General features: G+C 55.3%; 2 protein-coding genes and 1 pseudogene across 2 annotated transcripts; all 3 read left to right on the plus strand.

Moving 5' to 3' along the window:
* Positions 1–611: 611 nt before the first annotated feature.
* LOC138118373 (protocadherin gamma-A12-like) lies at positions 612–5006 on the plus strand. Its single transcript, XM_069029310.1, has 3 exons — positions 612–3218; positions 4176–4192; positions 4784–5006. Exons 1-3 carry the CDS (start codon positions 774–776, stop codon positions 5004–5006), a joined length of 2685 nt encoding a protein of 894 aa, XP_068885411.1. The 5' UTR covers positions 612–773.
* Positions 5007–5451: 445 nt separating this feature from the next.
* On the plus strand, positions 5452–7962 carry LOC138118374 (protocadherin gamma-B5-like). Its single transcript, XM_069029311.1, has one exon. The coding sequence runs from the start codon at positions 5452–5454 to the stop codon at positions 7960–7962; it is 2511 nt and encodes an 836-aa protein (XP_068885412.1).
* A 1748-nt stretch (positions 7963–9710) lies between these two features.
* Positions 9711–12188, plus strand: LOC138118375 (protocadherin gamma-A6 pseudogene; annotated as a pseudogene).
* Positions 12189–15033: the final 2845 nt, after the last annotated feature.

Here is a 15033-nt window from a genome sequence, read left to right on the forward strand (position 1 = left end):
GAGAAAAAACATCCCTCCCACTATAAGAGAACATCAGGTTCGAAACCGCCTGAGGAACCTGAACATAGAAAATTCAGTTGGTGGTTTCTGCTATCGCATGGGGTTTGGAAATCTACGGTTGCTAATGGAATTCCAATATTAAGATATATTGTCAGAAAAGGCGAGGGGAATAAAAACGTCATCCAACCATGACTGCTGAAAAAAGCTAGGCAATTAGTGGGGGAAATTTAATGGAATATGACTAGTAATACTTCTGCTTGTTAAGAGAATTTTAAATTGTATCACCATTACAAAAACATCTTCCTGTGCGGCAGAAATAGCACAAGGATGCCTCTGCCTTCTTACCGGTCTTGATCAGCTTCTCAAAGGACTGGAGAAAAGCAGAAGCAGGAGGTCTCCGCTGGACGGGGCCTGATGGCTCCGTGGCTCTGTGCTGTCCCCGTGGGCAAGGCAGGGCGGGCATTGCTCGGCAGCGCTCGGTGCCTGCAGTGCGGGCAGGAGGCTGCGGGCGCCGCTGTTGACCGAGAGGAGCGAGAGGAAGCTCGGAGCGCTGCAGCCCCGCCCGCTGCGGACCCGCTCGATCGGTTGTTCCCTGTCAGGCTCGGCGGCGGGCGGTCTGCGAGCGTCCCCGCGGTGCGGAGCAGTGCGGCAACCAGACGGAAGGACCGGCGGCAGCAGCCGGGAGCTCTGAGCCGGGATCTGAGTTAAACAGGGAGACGGATCGGTAGTCGGAGGCGGGGAAAAGACGGCGGTGTTGCGGTGCCGCGGCGGAGATGTGCGCGGCGGGGAGGCGCTGGGGCCGGCGGCAGCGAGCTCTGCTCTGGGCCGTCCTGCTGGCAGCGTGGGAGGCGGCGTGGGGGCAGCTGCGCTACTCGGTGCCCGAGGAGATGCCCAAGGGCTCGTTCGTGGGCGACGTGGCCAAGGACCTGGGGCTGCAGCTGCCGGAGATCAGCGAACGCGGCGTCCGCGTTGTCTCAGAGGGTAGGACGCAGTATTTCGCTCTGCATGGGAAGACGGGACATTTAGTGACGGCGGAGAGGATCGACAGAGAGAAGCTGTGCGAGAGTGTGCAGCAATGCGTGCTGCGCTGTGAGCTGATAGTGGAGGGGGAAATGAAGGTTTACGGAATCGAAGTGGAAATAAAAGACATTAACGACAACGCCCCGACATTTCGAGAGACAGAAAAAGAATTGAGAGTGAGCGAGATGACTGCTCCCGGGTCGCGGTTCCCCCTCCGGGAAGCACAAGACGCAGATTCAGGAAGGAATTCTCTGCAGAGCTACGAGCTGAGCGGCGACGAGCACTTCTCGCTGGCCGTGCAGGCGGGCCCCGGCGGCGATCAGCGGCCCGAGCTGGTGCTGGCCAAGGCGCTGGACCGGGAGGAGGCGGCGTTTCACGAGCTGGTGCTGAGGGCGAGTGACGGCGGCGATCCAGCACGGACGGGCACGGCTCGGATCCGTGTGACAGTGGTGGATGCGAACGACAACGCGCCCGTGTTCAGCCAGGCGGAGTACACGGTGCGTGTGCCCGAGGACGTGCCCGTGGGCTCTGTCCTCGTCACTGTCACAGCCACCGACGCCGACGAGGGTCTGAACGGACACGTGAAATACAGCTTTCATAAAATTTCAGACCGAGCCTCAGAACTTTTTTATCTTGACTCTGAGACAGGAGAAATAACTGTTAAAGACCATTTGGACTTCGAAAAAATCTCCTCCCACGAACTGGAGGTGCAGGCACATGACGGAGGAGAGCTTTCTGATACGGCAAAAGTTGTTATCACCGTCACTGATGTCAACGACAATGCGCCAGAGATTTCCGTGCGGTCGGCTCTGAACGAGATCTCGGAGGACGCCACGCCGGGGACCGTGGTAGCCCTGCTGCACGTGCAGGATCCTGACTCGGAGGCAAGCGGCGAGGTGCGCTGCTCTCTAGACAGGGACGTCCCGTTCCGGCTGCAGAGCTCGCACGGCAGCTACTACAGCGTGGTGACATCGAGAGAGCTGGACCGGGAGCAGGTGTCGGAGTACAACGTGACGGTGCGGGCGGCCGACGGCGGGTCGCCGGCGCTGCAGAGCAGCGCGGTGCTGGCGCTGCGGGTGCTGGACGTGAACGACAACGCGCCGGTGTTCGCGCAGGAGCGCTACAGCGCGCGGCTGGCGGAGAACAACGCGGCGGGCGCGCTGGTGCTGACGGTGCGCGCGACGGACGCGGACTGGGGGCAGAACGCGCGCGTGCGGTACCGGCTGTCGGAGGGGCGGGTGCGGGGCGCGCCGCTGTCGTCGTACGTGTCGGTGCAGGCGGAGACGGGCGCGCTGTACGCGCTGCGCTCCTTCGACTACGAGGAGGTGCGCGAGCTGGAGCTGTGGGTGCGTGCGGAGGACGGCGGCGCGCCGGCGCTGAGCAGCAACGTGTCGGTGCGGCTGCTGATCGTGGACGAGAACGACAACGCGCCGCAGGTGCTGTACCCGCCCGCGGCTCCGCCCGTGGCGTCGGGCGGGGGCTGGTCGGGCGTGGAGCTGGCGCCGCGCTCGTCGGAGCCCGGCGCGCTGGTGGCCAAGGTGGTGGCGGTGGACGCGGACGCGGGGCAGAACGCGTGGCTGTCCTACGAGCTGGCCAAGGCGACGGAGCCGGGGCTGTTCCGCGTGGGGCTGCACAGCGGCGAGGTGCGCACGGCGCGCTTCCCGCTGGCCCGCGACGCGGCGCGGCAGAGCCTGGTGGTGGTGGTGAAGGACCACGGGCGGCCGGCGCTGTCGGCCACGGCCACGCTGAGCGTGGTGCTGGCCGAGAGCGTGGCCGAGCTGCTGGCCGAGCTGGGCAGCGCGGCCGAGGCGGCGGCGCCGGGCGAGCCGGCCGGCAGCCTGACGCGCTGGCTCGTGCTGGCCGTGGCCGCCGTGTCCTGCCTGTTCGTCGCCTTCCTGCTGCTGCTGCTGGCGCTGCGCCTGCGCCGCTGGCGCCGCGAGCAGCTGCTGGCGGCCGACAGCGGCGTCTTGCGCGGCGTGCCGGTCTCGCACTTCGTGGGCATCGACGGCGTGCGCGCCTTCCTGCAGTCCTACTCGCACGAGGTGTCGCTCACGGCCGACTCGCGCAAGAGCCAGCTGCGCTTCTCGGGCGCCAGCTGCTGCGACACCCTGCCGGCCCGACCACCAGAAGAAGCTTCGGGTGATCTTGTCCCTTCAGGAGATCAAGTTTCCGAAAGCGTTGGGCACGTTGCCTTTCAGGTACGTTAATTTTTAAACTTTATTTAGTGGACGCCGTGTTTAGGTTCCTTCAGATAGCCATAGACTTTTCACAGTGCATGGTTCACAGTCTTGGAAACCAAGTTTTAAGATAGTCACCTGCTCATGAATGTCATCTCCTGAATGCGTGCTGAATCTGCCTTGTGTGTTTTATGTGCCATGTTCTCTACCGCTTGACAGAGCTCTTTTTATCTAGCTTTCCCCAAGGCTGGAAGGTTCTGTTGTATGTGCAACTTCACAAGGAGAACTCATTCTCTTGGTCTTCTTTACACCGTTCTTTGAAATTGTTTAAATACTTGCTAATACCCGCTACCCATCACTTCATTGTAATCCCCTCTATCAACTCTCAAATTCCGGTAGAATTCGGGGATCTTGTAGCTTGAAAGCTGACACCTTGAAGTCCCAGATTTCTTCCATATCTGCCTTCAACAAACGAGTTAATCAATCCCACTTAAGAGCATTAGAATTTCTACTAAGAGATTCATATTAAATGGTGACAAATTCCTCTGATCGAGTTTTTTCCCACTGTTGGGCTTTCTGACTTAACCTTTGGATTCGATACAAATGTAGTTGTCGATTACTGTACAGGTATAGTCATCGAAATGGAGTATATTTATTAGAATATAGACGAAAAAATACTTAAACGCAAAGTACCATTCACCACTTTTTATATTGTAGTAATTTTGGAATGCGAGTTAATCTTGAAAACACGACTTTGGACAGTGTTTCTGTGTGTGATGCATGAAAATGCGTGTCTGGGTTGTTACAGGCAATTCTGGCCGTATAGGAGGCAGTGAATTGACTGCAACATGTTTCGACAGAGTTCCCCTGTCCCCATGTAAACAACCGCATCCATCTCTCGACATCGTGTGGAGATGCTCACAGTCTTGTGTGGCTTCTGGAACATTACAAATTCAAATCCATGTCTTGTTCTGACAGGTCATTAATTTGTTACCGTAAGTTGTGTGTAGGTGCAGCTGGAGGGAAAGGAATTAGCTTTCACTGGATTAACTGCCAGAGCTAGCAGGAAAACATATTTTCTAATGAGATGTTACTGCGAAGGGGAGGAGGTCTTGACATTGGCATCTCAGAGGCCCAGGATTGGAGCATCTGCAAGAGCAACTCCACCGAATAGACAGAGTGGAGAGTTTTCTAACCTCCCCTGGCCTTCTGCATAAGGGGCTGTGATAATACAGACTTCCTTTAGGGTTTTTGTTGTTATTTTTTTGTTTGTGGGTTTGGGGTTTTTTACTATAAGAGACACGAGGTTCTAACTTACAGGTAAGATAAAACGGCTTTTTGCAAGGAATCTGTCTGCTTACTCTTGGTTGTTCAAACAACCATGACTGCCGTCAACATTTCCCAGGAAATGTTCTTTAATGCCTGAGACCAGCTACAGTATTGGCCTGTTTAGGATATCAGGGAGTGGTTTGTGGGACACACACACAAAAAAAATCGGGGTTGGGTTGTATGGGTACTGATGAGATGAGCTTTAAATGTCAAAAGAGATGGGATCAGGTCTGATGTGACCGCTGTGGTGTTCTCAGCACCTGGGATTCCCGGCTCGGCTTGTCCATCAACGGCCACCGTTCAAAGATGGAAAGCTTAGTGTTAGTTAGGGATCTCTCAGCTATCGTAAATAAACCTGCTACCCACGAGCAGTGTTTCAGCGTTCGATCCGCCCTGCCTTTTCCCTCACGGAGGCGAGATGATGGCAGCGGGGACACGGAGTGTCCCACCCAGGAGATCAGTAAGATCACAGCGTGGTAGAGATCAAGGTCCTGCCCCACATCCCTCAAGAAATGGAGGAGGATCTGTCGAACCTTACTGATGCAAGGTTTCAGTACTGATAGAGGTTTTCTGTTTTTCGCTCCTGACAACATCTGTATTTTCCAGTCCTTCCCGATTCAAAGGAGTGCAGAGCAGGACCTTCAGGCTATTCTTTCTCTTGGACGCTGCGGTTCTCAGACAAGGACTCAGGGTGTCACTGTTGGCCAAGGCGGAGAAGCTGCTCCGCCGTCGGCTCCGCCCCGGCGCCCGCGTAGCGCTGCTCTGCACTGCGCAGAGCAGAGAGAAAAGCAGGAGCAGCTCGGCTCAGCCCGTCCTCCGACCGGCAACAGGGATTTCATATATTTATTTCTTTCGGATACTGGTTTAGCTACCCGGAAATCCTAATTTTAAATCGTCCGGAGAATACCCTTCAGGAAAGCAGGGAATGGAGGTCAGATTGGCAGCGCAGGGCTGGGCAGGCGCTGGCCGGGTCGCGTTGCTGGCAGTGCTGCTGTGCCTGTGGGGCCGGGCGGCGGCGGAGCGGCTCCGCTACTCCATCGCCGAGGAGCTGGGCAGGGGCTCGCTCGTGGGGCCGCTGGCGCGGGACCTGGGGCTCAGCGCGGACGAGCTGCCGGCGCGCAAGCTGCGGATAGTTGCTGGTGACGAAAAGCAATACTTCACTCTCGAGGAAGATAATACAAATCTGCGTGTAAACGACAGGATAGACCGAGAGAGCATCTGCGGGGGCGTGTCACCCTGTGTCCTCATCTTGGAGGCAGTCGTGGAAAACCCTTTTGACATATTTCATGTGAGTGTTACTATCCAGGATATTAATGACAATGCGCCACAGTTTGACAGAGAATTTGTTACCATAGAAATAATCGAGTCGACGCCTCCTGGTACCAGGTTCCCACTGGGCAGTGGCAGAGACCCCGACATTGGGGCGAACTCTTTACAGAACTACGAACTTACCCCCAACCCACTCTTCTCCCTCTTAGTGAGGGAGAGCCCTGATGGGACGAAGCACGCGGAGCTGGTACTGGAGAAATTCTTAGATCGAGAAAAACAGAGAAATCACCATTTGATACTGACAGCGGTAGATGGTGGGGATCCAGTCCGATCCGGGACAGCCCAGATTAAGATTAACGTGACCGACGCAAATGACAACCCACCAGTATTCACGAAAGAAATCTACAAGGTTCGACTGATGGAAAACCTGCCAGAAGGCTCCTTAGCTTTTCAGGTGAAAGCTACTGACAATGACGAAGGTACAAATGCAGAAATTACCTACTCCTTCAGCGACATAGCAAAAAGTGTCCGCCAGGTCTTCACTTTGGACCCCAGGACAGGGGACGTGAAGGTTTCAGGACCCTTAGATTATGAAGAAAGGAAATATTACGAAGCGACTGTGGAAGGCAAGGATGGGGGTGGGCTCACCGCACACGCCAAAGTGCACATAGACATTATAGACGTAAACGACAATGCGCCAACCCTTTCCCTCCTGCCTATCTTGAACCCGATACCGGAGGACTCAGTCCCGAGCACAGTTGTAGCTGTGATTAATGTCCGTGACAGAGATGCGGGAGAAAATGGAGAAGTGAGCTGTAAAATGGACGGAAATTTGCCTTTCAAATTAGAACCTTCATCAGAGAACACATACAAACTAATAATAGCCTGGCCCCTGGACAGAGAAAATGTCTCCGCTTACAATATCACCATCACTGCCGTAGACCGTGGCAGGCCGGCGCTGCGGAGCAGCACGGAGCTGGTGCTGGAGGTGTCGGACGTGAACGACAACGCGCCGGTGTTCGAGGAGGCGGCGTACAGCGCGTACGTGTCGGAGAACAACGCGGCGGGCGCGCTGGTGGTGCGCGTGCAGGCGCGGGACGCGGACGCGGGCGCCAACGGGCGCGTGAGCTACTGGCTGGCGGGCGGCAGCGCGGGCGCGGCGGGCGCGGCGGCGCTGGTGTCGGTGGAGGCGCGGAGCGGCGCGCTGTACGCGCAGCGCTCCTTGGACTACGAGCAGTGCCGCGAGTTCGCGGTGGCGGTGCGGGCGCAGGACGGCGGCTCGCCGGCGCGCAGCTCGACGGCCACGGTGCGCGTGTTCGTGCTGGACCGCAACGACAACGCGCCGAGGGTGCTGTGGCCGGCGGCGGGGGCGGGTGGCGCGGCGGCGGGAGGCGCGGCCCCGGCGGCGGCGGCGGCGGCGTTCGAGGTGGTTCCGCGCTCGGCCGAGGCCGGCTACCTGGTGGCCAAGGTGGTGGCGGTGGACGCGGACGCGGGGCGTAACGCGTGGCTGTCGTACGAGCTGGTGCAGGCGTCGGAGCCGGCGCTGTTCCGCGTGGGGCTGCACAGCGGCGAGGTGCGCACGGCGCGCGCCGTGTCCGAGAGGGACGCGGCCAAGCAGCGCGTGGTGGCCGTGGTGAAGGACCACGGGCAGCCGGCGCTGTCGGCCACGGCCACGCTGCACGTGGTGCTGGCCGAGAGCTTGCAGGAGGCGCTGCCGGAGCTGAGCGAGCGGGCGGCGGGCGCCGAGGCGCCGGCGGGCGAGCTGCAGTTCTACCTGGTGCTGGCGCTGGCGCTGCTGTCGGCGCTCTTGGTGCTGAGCGTGGCGCTGGCCGTGCTGGCGCGGCTGCGGCGGGCCGGGCCGCCCGCCGTGCTGCGCTGCCTGGGCGCGCAGCGCTTCTCGGTGGCCGGCGCCGCCTTCCCGGCCGACTTCTGCGAGGGCACCTTGCCCTACTCCTACAACCTGTGCGTGGCGGCGCCGGCGCGCGCCGTGCCCGAGGCCGCTTGGCCGCCGCCGCCGGTGCCCATCCTGTCTGCGGAGGAGCTTCTGGGCGGGGATTCCTGCGAGAAGCCGAGCCCGAACAGCAGCAGCGCCGTCGTGGGAGAGCCGCCCGCCGACCCCGACGCACCTCAGGTCTGTAAAGCCGCGAGTTCCTGCTGTTTTCCCTGAACCTCTCCGAACCGTTGCACTCTTTTTCCTTTCCTTTCTCCGGTTAGTGTAGGTGGGAAAGGCTGGTCCGTGTCTCCGAGAAGGAATGAAAGAACGGGGTTATATCTTTCTCTAAGAACAGGCAGTTAGCCGTAGCACTTGGTTCTGCGGTGATCACAGCTTCAGATTAATCTAGGAGGTTTTGTCTGCATCTCTTGCGTTGACTAAAATCGTGTTAATTAGTAACTGCGAAGGGGATTCATTACTGTGCAGGAGATTCTCCGGTTCTTCATGAAGGAATTGGGGAAATAATGCAGATACTAGCTGTTGCAGATTTTTCCTTAATGATTGGTTTATCCTGAAACTCTTTTCTGGGACCTGGTTAAAACTGGCCACATACCCCTCGATTACCGCTTTTTCGGTCTTGGACTCCAAAAGGACTCGTTTCTGTACTTCATGGATAGAAAAGTGACAGGTTCTCCATCCTGAGTAAAAGAAGACCCTCACTCATTTTTTGCGTGAATGTTGTTGCAGAAATGTCAGTAATGGTACCAGTAGCAGGACGAGTTAATTTTGCTAACTTTCTTTTTCCATCCTGGCTGGTAGTTCCCTCTTTTTCTTTTTTTTTTTTTCTTTTTCTTTCTTTTTTTTTCTTTTTTTCTTTTCCCTTTTTTTTCTTTTTCTTTTTTTCTTTTTTCCTTTCTTTTTTTTTAACGTTCGTAATATTTCCTTCATACACAAGTGTAGATGAAGATTTAGGTCTCAAATGGGAAAAAAAAAAATCGGATTTTTTGTTCCAGCAACTCTTTCTTATCTTTTTACAAAATGAGAGGTGTTTGGACTTTGTATACAGAATTCGTTCTCTTAGTTTTTTGGGTTTTTTTTCCCCCACTATTTATTACATAGGTCTGTTTAAAAGGATAAGGCTCTAAGATCCAAAGATATATATCAAATGTGAAGGAGAGTCGCCAAATGACAGTTTAGGCACCTGAATCAGGTATACTTGAAAATTTATCGAGAGTCACCAGTGTAAGGTCTGCGGCTGTACTTCTCTTTTCCCCCTGTCTTAAAGTGTTTTGTTGAAAATGTGCCATAGCTGCATGAAAACACAATAATTAGAACAAGGTTTAGCTAACAAACGTCAGCCCTTTACACCTTGATTTCTGACAAAATGAAAGCCTCTCCCTGGGATTATAAAACGACTTGATTGGATGTAATTATCTGTAAACAGAACAGGTTCGTTACCGGTGCTTTCCTGCCTCCCAGGAGTTGTTGATAGAGTGGGTGAAGAGTGCTGAAGTAACCTGCAGTTGTATATCAGAGACGGTTTTCTTTAGCCACCCTTGCGCCGGTAATTCAATCATTACTTTTACAAATATTTGTGATGAAAGTGCTGCATTTGGACTACTGTGTAAAGTCTCGCAATACCCCCTATGCCTTACTAAAAGAACATTACATTACACTGCGTGCAGTGCGGGCAGGAGGCTGCGGGCGCCGCTGTTGACCGAGAGGAGCGAGAGGAAGCTCGGAGCGCTGCAGCCCCGCCCGCTGCGGCCCGGCTTGTTGGCTCTCCCGGTGTGTGAGTCGGCAGCGAAGTGGTCTGCGATCGTCCCCACAGTGCGGAGACGTGCTGAAGGGGAACGGAAGAGCCTGGCAGCAGCGGCCGGGACCAGAGCGCCGGAGCTACACCGTGAGCCAGATCGGTGAGCGGCGGCGGACGGCTCCCGACGGTGTTGCGGTGCTGCGCTGCCGGCGGTGCCGCGGCGGAGATGTGCGCGGCGGGGAGGCGCTGGGGCCGGCGGCAGCGAGCTCTGCTCTGGGCCGTCCTGCTGGCAGCGTGGGAGGCGGCGTGGGGGCAGCTGCGCTACTCGGTGCCCGAGGAGATGCCCAAGGGCTCGTTCGTGGGCGACTTAGTCAAAGACCTGGGGCTGCAGCTGCCGGAGATCAGCGATCGCGACATCCACGTTGTCTCCAAAAGCACGATGCAGTATTTCACTCTGCATGGGAAGACGGGACATTTAGTGACGGCAGAGAGGATCGACAGAGAGCAGCTGTGCCGGCTGGTGGAGAAATGCGTGCTGCGCTGTGAGCTGATAGTGGCGGGAGAGATGCAGGTATATGGAATTGTAGTGGAAATCACAGATATTAACGACAACGCCCCCAGCTTTCGACAGGCAGAAAAAGAATTGAGACTTAGCGAGATGACAGCCCCGGGGTCGCGGTTTCCCCTGGCCGAGGCTCACGATCCTGACATGGGTCGGAATTCTCTGCAGAGCTACGAGCTGAGCGGCGACGAGCACTTCTCGCTGGCCGTGCAGGCGGGCCCCGGCGGCGATCAGCGTCCCGAGCTGGTGCTGGCCAAGGCGCTGGACCGGGAGGAGGCGGCGTTTCACGAGCTGGTGCTGAGGGCGATCGACGGCGGCGATCCGGCACGGACGGGCACGGCTCGGATCCGTGTGACAGTGCTGGACGCGAATGACAACGCGCCCGTGTTCAGCCAGGCGGAGTACACGGTGCGTGTGCCCGAGGACGTGCCCGTGGGCTCTGTCCTCATCACCGTTATTGCCACGGACGCCGACGAGGGTCTGAACGGGCAGGTGAAATACAGCTTCCATACAATTTCAGACCGAAGGTCCGAACTTTTTTACGTGGACTCTGAGACAGGAGAAATAACTGTTAAGGAAAACTTGGATTTCGAGGAAATCTCCTCCCATGAACTGAAAGTGCAGGCACATGACGGAGGAGAGCTCTCTGATACGGCAAAAGTCGTGATCACCTTGACAGACGTCAACGACAATGCGCCAGAGATTTCGGTACGATCGGCTCTGAACGAGATCTCTGAGGGCGCCCCGCCAGGGTCTGTTATCGCCCTGCTGCACGTGCAGGACCGCGACTCGGGGGCTAATGGCGAGGTGCGCTGCTCTCTAGACAGGGACGTCCCGTTCCGGCTGGAGAAATCTTTTGAGGACTATTACCGTGTAGTGACAGCGAGAGAGCTGGACCGGGAGCAGGTGTCGGAGTACAACGTGACGGTGCGGGCGGCCGACGGCGGGTCGCCGGCGCTGCAGAGCAGCGCGGTGCTGGCGCTGCGGGTGCTGGACGTGAACGACAACGCGCCGGTGTTCGCGCAGGAGCGCTACAGCGCGCGGCTGGCGGAGAACAACGCGGCGGGCGCGCTGGTGCTGACGGTGCGCGCGACGGACGCGGACTGGGGGCAGAACGCGCGCGTGCGGTACCGGCTGTGGGAGGGGCGGGTGCGGGGCGCGCCGCTGTCGTCGTACGTGTCGGTGCAGGCGGAGACGGGCGCGCTGTACGCGCTGCGCTCCTTCGACTACGAGGAGGTGCGCGAGCTGGAGCTGTGGGTGCGTGCGGAGGACGGCGGCGCGCCGGCGCTGAGCAGCAACGTGTCGGTGCGGCTGCTGATCGTGGACGAGAACGACAACGCGCCGCAGGTGCTGTACCCGCCCGCGGCTCCGCCCGCGGCGTCGGGCGGGGGCTGGTCGGGCGTGGAGCTGGCGCCGCGCTCGTCGGAGCCCGGCGCGCTGGTGGCCAAGGTGGTGGCGGTGGACGCGGACGCGGGGCAGAACGCGTGGCTGTCCTACGAGCTGGCCAAGGCGACGGAGCCGGGGCTGTTCCGCGTGGGGCTGCACAGCGGCGAGGTGCGCACGGCGCGCTTCCCGCTGGCCCGCGACGCGGCGCGGCAGAGCCTGGTGGTGGTGGTGAAGGACCACGGGCGGCCGGCGCTGTCGGCCACGGCCACGCTGAGCGTGGTGCTGGCCGAGAGCGTGGCCGAGCTGCTGGCCGAGCTGGGCAGCGCGGCCGAGGCGGCGGCGCCGGGCGAGCCGGCCGGCAGCCTGACGCGCTGGCTCGTGCTGGCCGTGGCCGCCGTGTCCTGCCTGTTCGTCGCCTTCCTGCTGCTGCTGCTGGCGCTGCGCCTGCGCCGCTGGCGCCGCGAGCAGCTGCTGGCGGCCGACAGCGGCGTCTTGCGCGGCGTGCCGGTCTCGCACTTCGTGGGCATCGACGGCGTGCGCGCCTTCCTGCAGTCCTACTCGCACGAGGTGTCGCTCACGGCCGACTCGCGCAAGAGCCAGCTGCGCTTCTCGGGCGGCAGCTGCTGCGACACCCTGCCGGCCCGGCCGCCGCCCGACGAGCCCGCACCGCTGCTCGGGGAGGAGGACCCTGCCGGCGGCCAACCGGCGGACCCAGCCGCTCTCCCGGTGAGTGCCCCATACCATTTTGTTTCGTGATGCTTTCGTCTCTTATTTCTCCGCTCTTTTCATCCTTGTTCTGTTTTCTGCAATTGCTGACAAGGAAGGCGAGGCCTCGTTCAGCGACACGCTGAACTCTGAGGCCTCTTTTTGCAATGAAGTGGATGTGGTTGCGATGCTCAGTTTAAAATGTGTTCAGAGAGGCTGTTGGTAGTTTGAGGCTCCTTCTTTTGGGTCTGTCTGTTTTTATCAAGTAATGCTGAAAAAGGACAGTATAGCTCCTGGTTTTAAAATACATGCTGTGACAAAATCTATTGTCGGGTGAGAGGTGATATATCCAATGAGCTAGAGGAGGTACAGGGAGGTGAAGATTGTATGGAGATATACAGACAGAGTCTCTCCTGAGGTCCACAGCTCTCGTAAGTTTAGAACTTTGAGGTTTCTTTACGGAACAGCAGTGACAAGAGTTATGTGTCCTCCTAGATACGTAAATATTTATGTAAAGTTTGTAGTGAGATTTTGTGGCACGTTGAAGAGAAATGATCTGGGAGACTGGCCCGTGGTGCCAAGTGTTTGCAAATTATGAGGGTCAGGGAATACCATGGATTTTGTAAAGGATTGTAATGCAAGTCTTGGGAGTTGTGCATGAGGGTCTGTTAAAGTACACAAAGGAATATTTTCCTCCTTTCCTTGTTCAGTGCCTATCTGAAATGTGAGGTTTTCGTTCCCCAAATATTTGGCTAGAAGACATGTTATTCCATGTGTATGGAAAGCCCTGGGAGGTTCTTTGTATCTGTTTGCATATCGTCATAATTTTGTAACTTCACAGCTTAGTCACGTACTTCTAGCAAGTACCATATGGAAACTTTGGGAAGAACAAGCTGTGTGTTCACTACATACTAAATATCTGAATGAATTACCTACACTTAGTTACATGATCTAGAAGAGTGTGTTGTGATCCCTTTCTTTCTGCAGGTTTTCACTTCCTGCCTTGCTCTTTTGATGGTCTGGAGGTGGTTTTATCTCTCCGATAGTGTGTGAAAGATCAGATCTGTTGCATTTGCCTGGCTGCTCTGTACCTGCCTTTCATGTTTACAGCTGGAAAGAGAAAGACTTTCCCGAAGTGTTTCCTTAAAATGCCTCTGTAAGAAGTGCTCTTGCTTGTCACATGCACAAGTGAGATATCAAATATTATCCATGGTAAGGAGAAATGGTTTGTGTAACATTTCTTTTGGTGATGTCTCTCTGCCAGTTGTGAAGACCTGTGATAACCATGTGAGCTGTGAAGGGTTTGAGGAGAGAATTTGGGGTGCTTTGTAGGAGGAGACATGGCATGTGTTTTATCGATTCCCAGAATTTATTGCTGGCCTTCTGAAAATGAGTCTGAAGGCTTCTTGCTTTTCCATATTGCATGGTTTGGACTCAAACGGCCAAGCTGTGGGTTCAGCACATTTTACATTAAGAGTGGTAGAGTCACACAGCTTCCGAAGAGCCCATGTGCTGAAGAAGGATGGTGGTGTGTTTGAGATGATGTTTTGACAACTGGGTCTTTGACAGAGCTGCTGATTGCTTACATCCCTTCAAACATTTTACATTGGTTCATATTAATAGGATGAACATAATAGTCTTTGTGCATGGATTCATGTTGTGATGGTTGGGATCTGAGCAGTTGTGTGTGCAATTTTAACTTTCCTGTTATGTGATGCTTGGACAAGGAGAAGAGCTCCCTCTGTCCCAAGACAGAACAGGTGGAAGAGTTAACTATGATATAGTTTGAAGTGACTAAAAGGAATGTATAAAAGTTCAGTTTGTCCTAGTTGTTACATGAGGCCCACAGCTGTGGTTCCAGGCTTTTTCCTTTTTTCCACAGTCAAAGAAATGCCTTTGTCTGGGGTCTATGGTCTGAGCTCCTGTGTGAGCCTCCCGTCTACTTGTTACAGAGTAGATTTCTTTGTTGTACATCTTGGGGGTGGATTTTTCAGAGTTGTGGAGTTTATTTTTTAAGGAGAATTGCTAGTCCTCATTATGACTGGCAATCCTGCGAGCACCAAAAAACAATCCTGCAAACACCAAAGTCTGATCATTAGCAGGATGGAAGAGAAATTCTTATCCATCCCTTGAAGGTGGACATCACTAAATGTTAAGCACTTTGATAAATTTATACTTCCTTAAAATGGGACAGAATTAAATTCTCTTTCCCCCATGTCTGACATATACCAAGCTTGTGGTTATATGTCAAAGGTCTCACTAAAGGCTGTAAAAGCAGAGCAAGGAGGGTGAGAGGCTGCCTTTGAACCAGGAAAATAGGTGGGTCATTGTGGCTTTGGCTGAGAAATTGTTTGATTTCATGCCTGATGCCAAGACAAGTGCCATTTCTGCTATGATCCTGATTTCTCTGTCCTGAAAGACAATGACAGTTCTCCAGCAGTAAATCTTTTCACAATAACTGTACATGTAAAACCATGATGCATGAGTAGAACAACTTAATAATCCATTATCCATGTGTACCTTCTTGTGACACAATGATGTAGAATTTCTTACTAAGGGTAAATAGACTTTCTTTCAGGCCTTTGTTTCCTGTAAGAGCCTTGTCTTTTTCTTCATTTCTGATCAATGCTTTTGCTTTTAAAATTGTGATTGTTGTTTTGCAGCAAATACTTACTTCAGCCACCTAGAACAGAATTTTGTGTGTGTGGAATGTGAAGCAGAAGTTAAAATAGAACCTGTTGTAATTTCTCAAAAGACTGAGCTTGAGAAGGAGGCCTGTGAAAAGGTCTTTAAATTTATGGCTTCATATGTGTGGGAGCTGAGCAAGCTACACAGAAAAAAATACTTTCTGAAAGGTGATGAGTACTTAAAATCAACCCTCTACTATGTAGTCCAG

The sequence above is a fragment of the Aphelocoma coerulescens genome, chromosome 13 (genome assembly GCF_041296385.1).
Source record: "Aphelocoma coerulescens isolate FSJ_1873_10779 chromosome 13, UR_Acoe_1.0, whole genome shotgun sequence".
NCBI lineage: Eukaryota > Metazoa > Chordata > Aves > Passeriformes > Corvidae > Aphelocoma > Aphelocoma coerulescens.

Excerpts from the sequence above, each read along its gene's own strand:
- LOC138118374 (XM_069029311.1), top strand. The coding sequence starts at position 5,452 with ATGGAGGTCAGATTGGCAGCGCAGGGCTGGGCAGGCGCTGGCCGGGTC.
- LOC138118373 (XM_069029310.1), top strand. The coding sequence starts at position 774 with ATGTGCGCGGCGGGGAGGCGCTGGGGCCGGCGGCAGCGAGCTCTGCTC.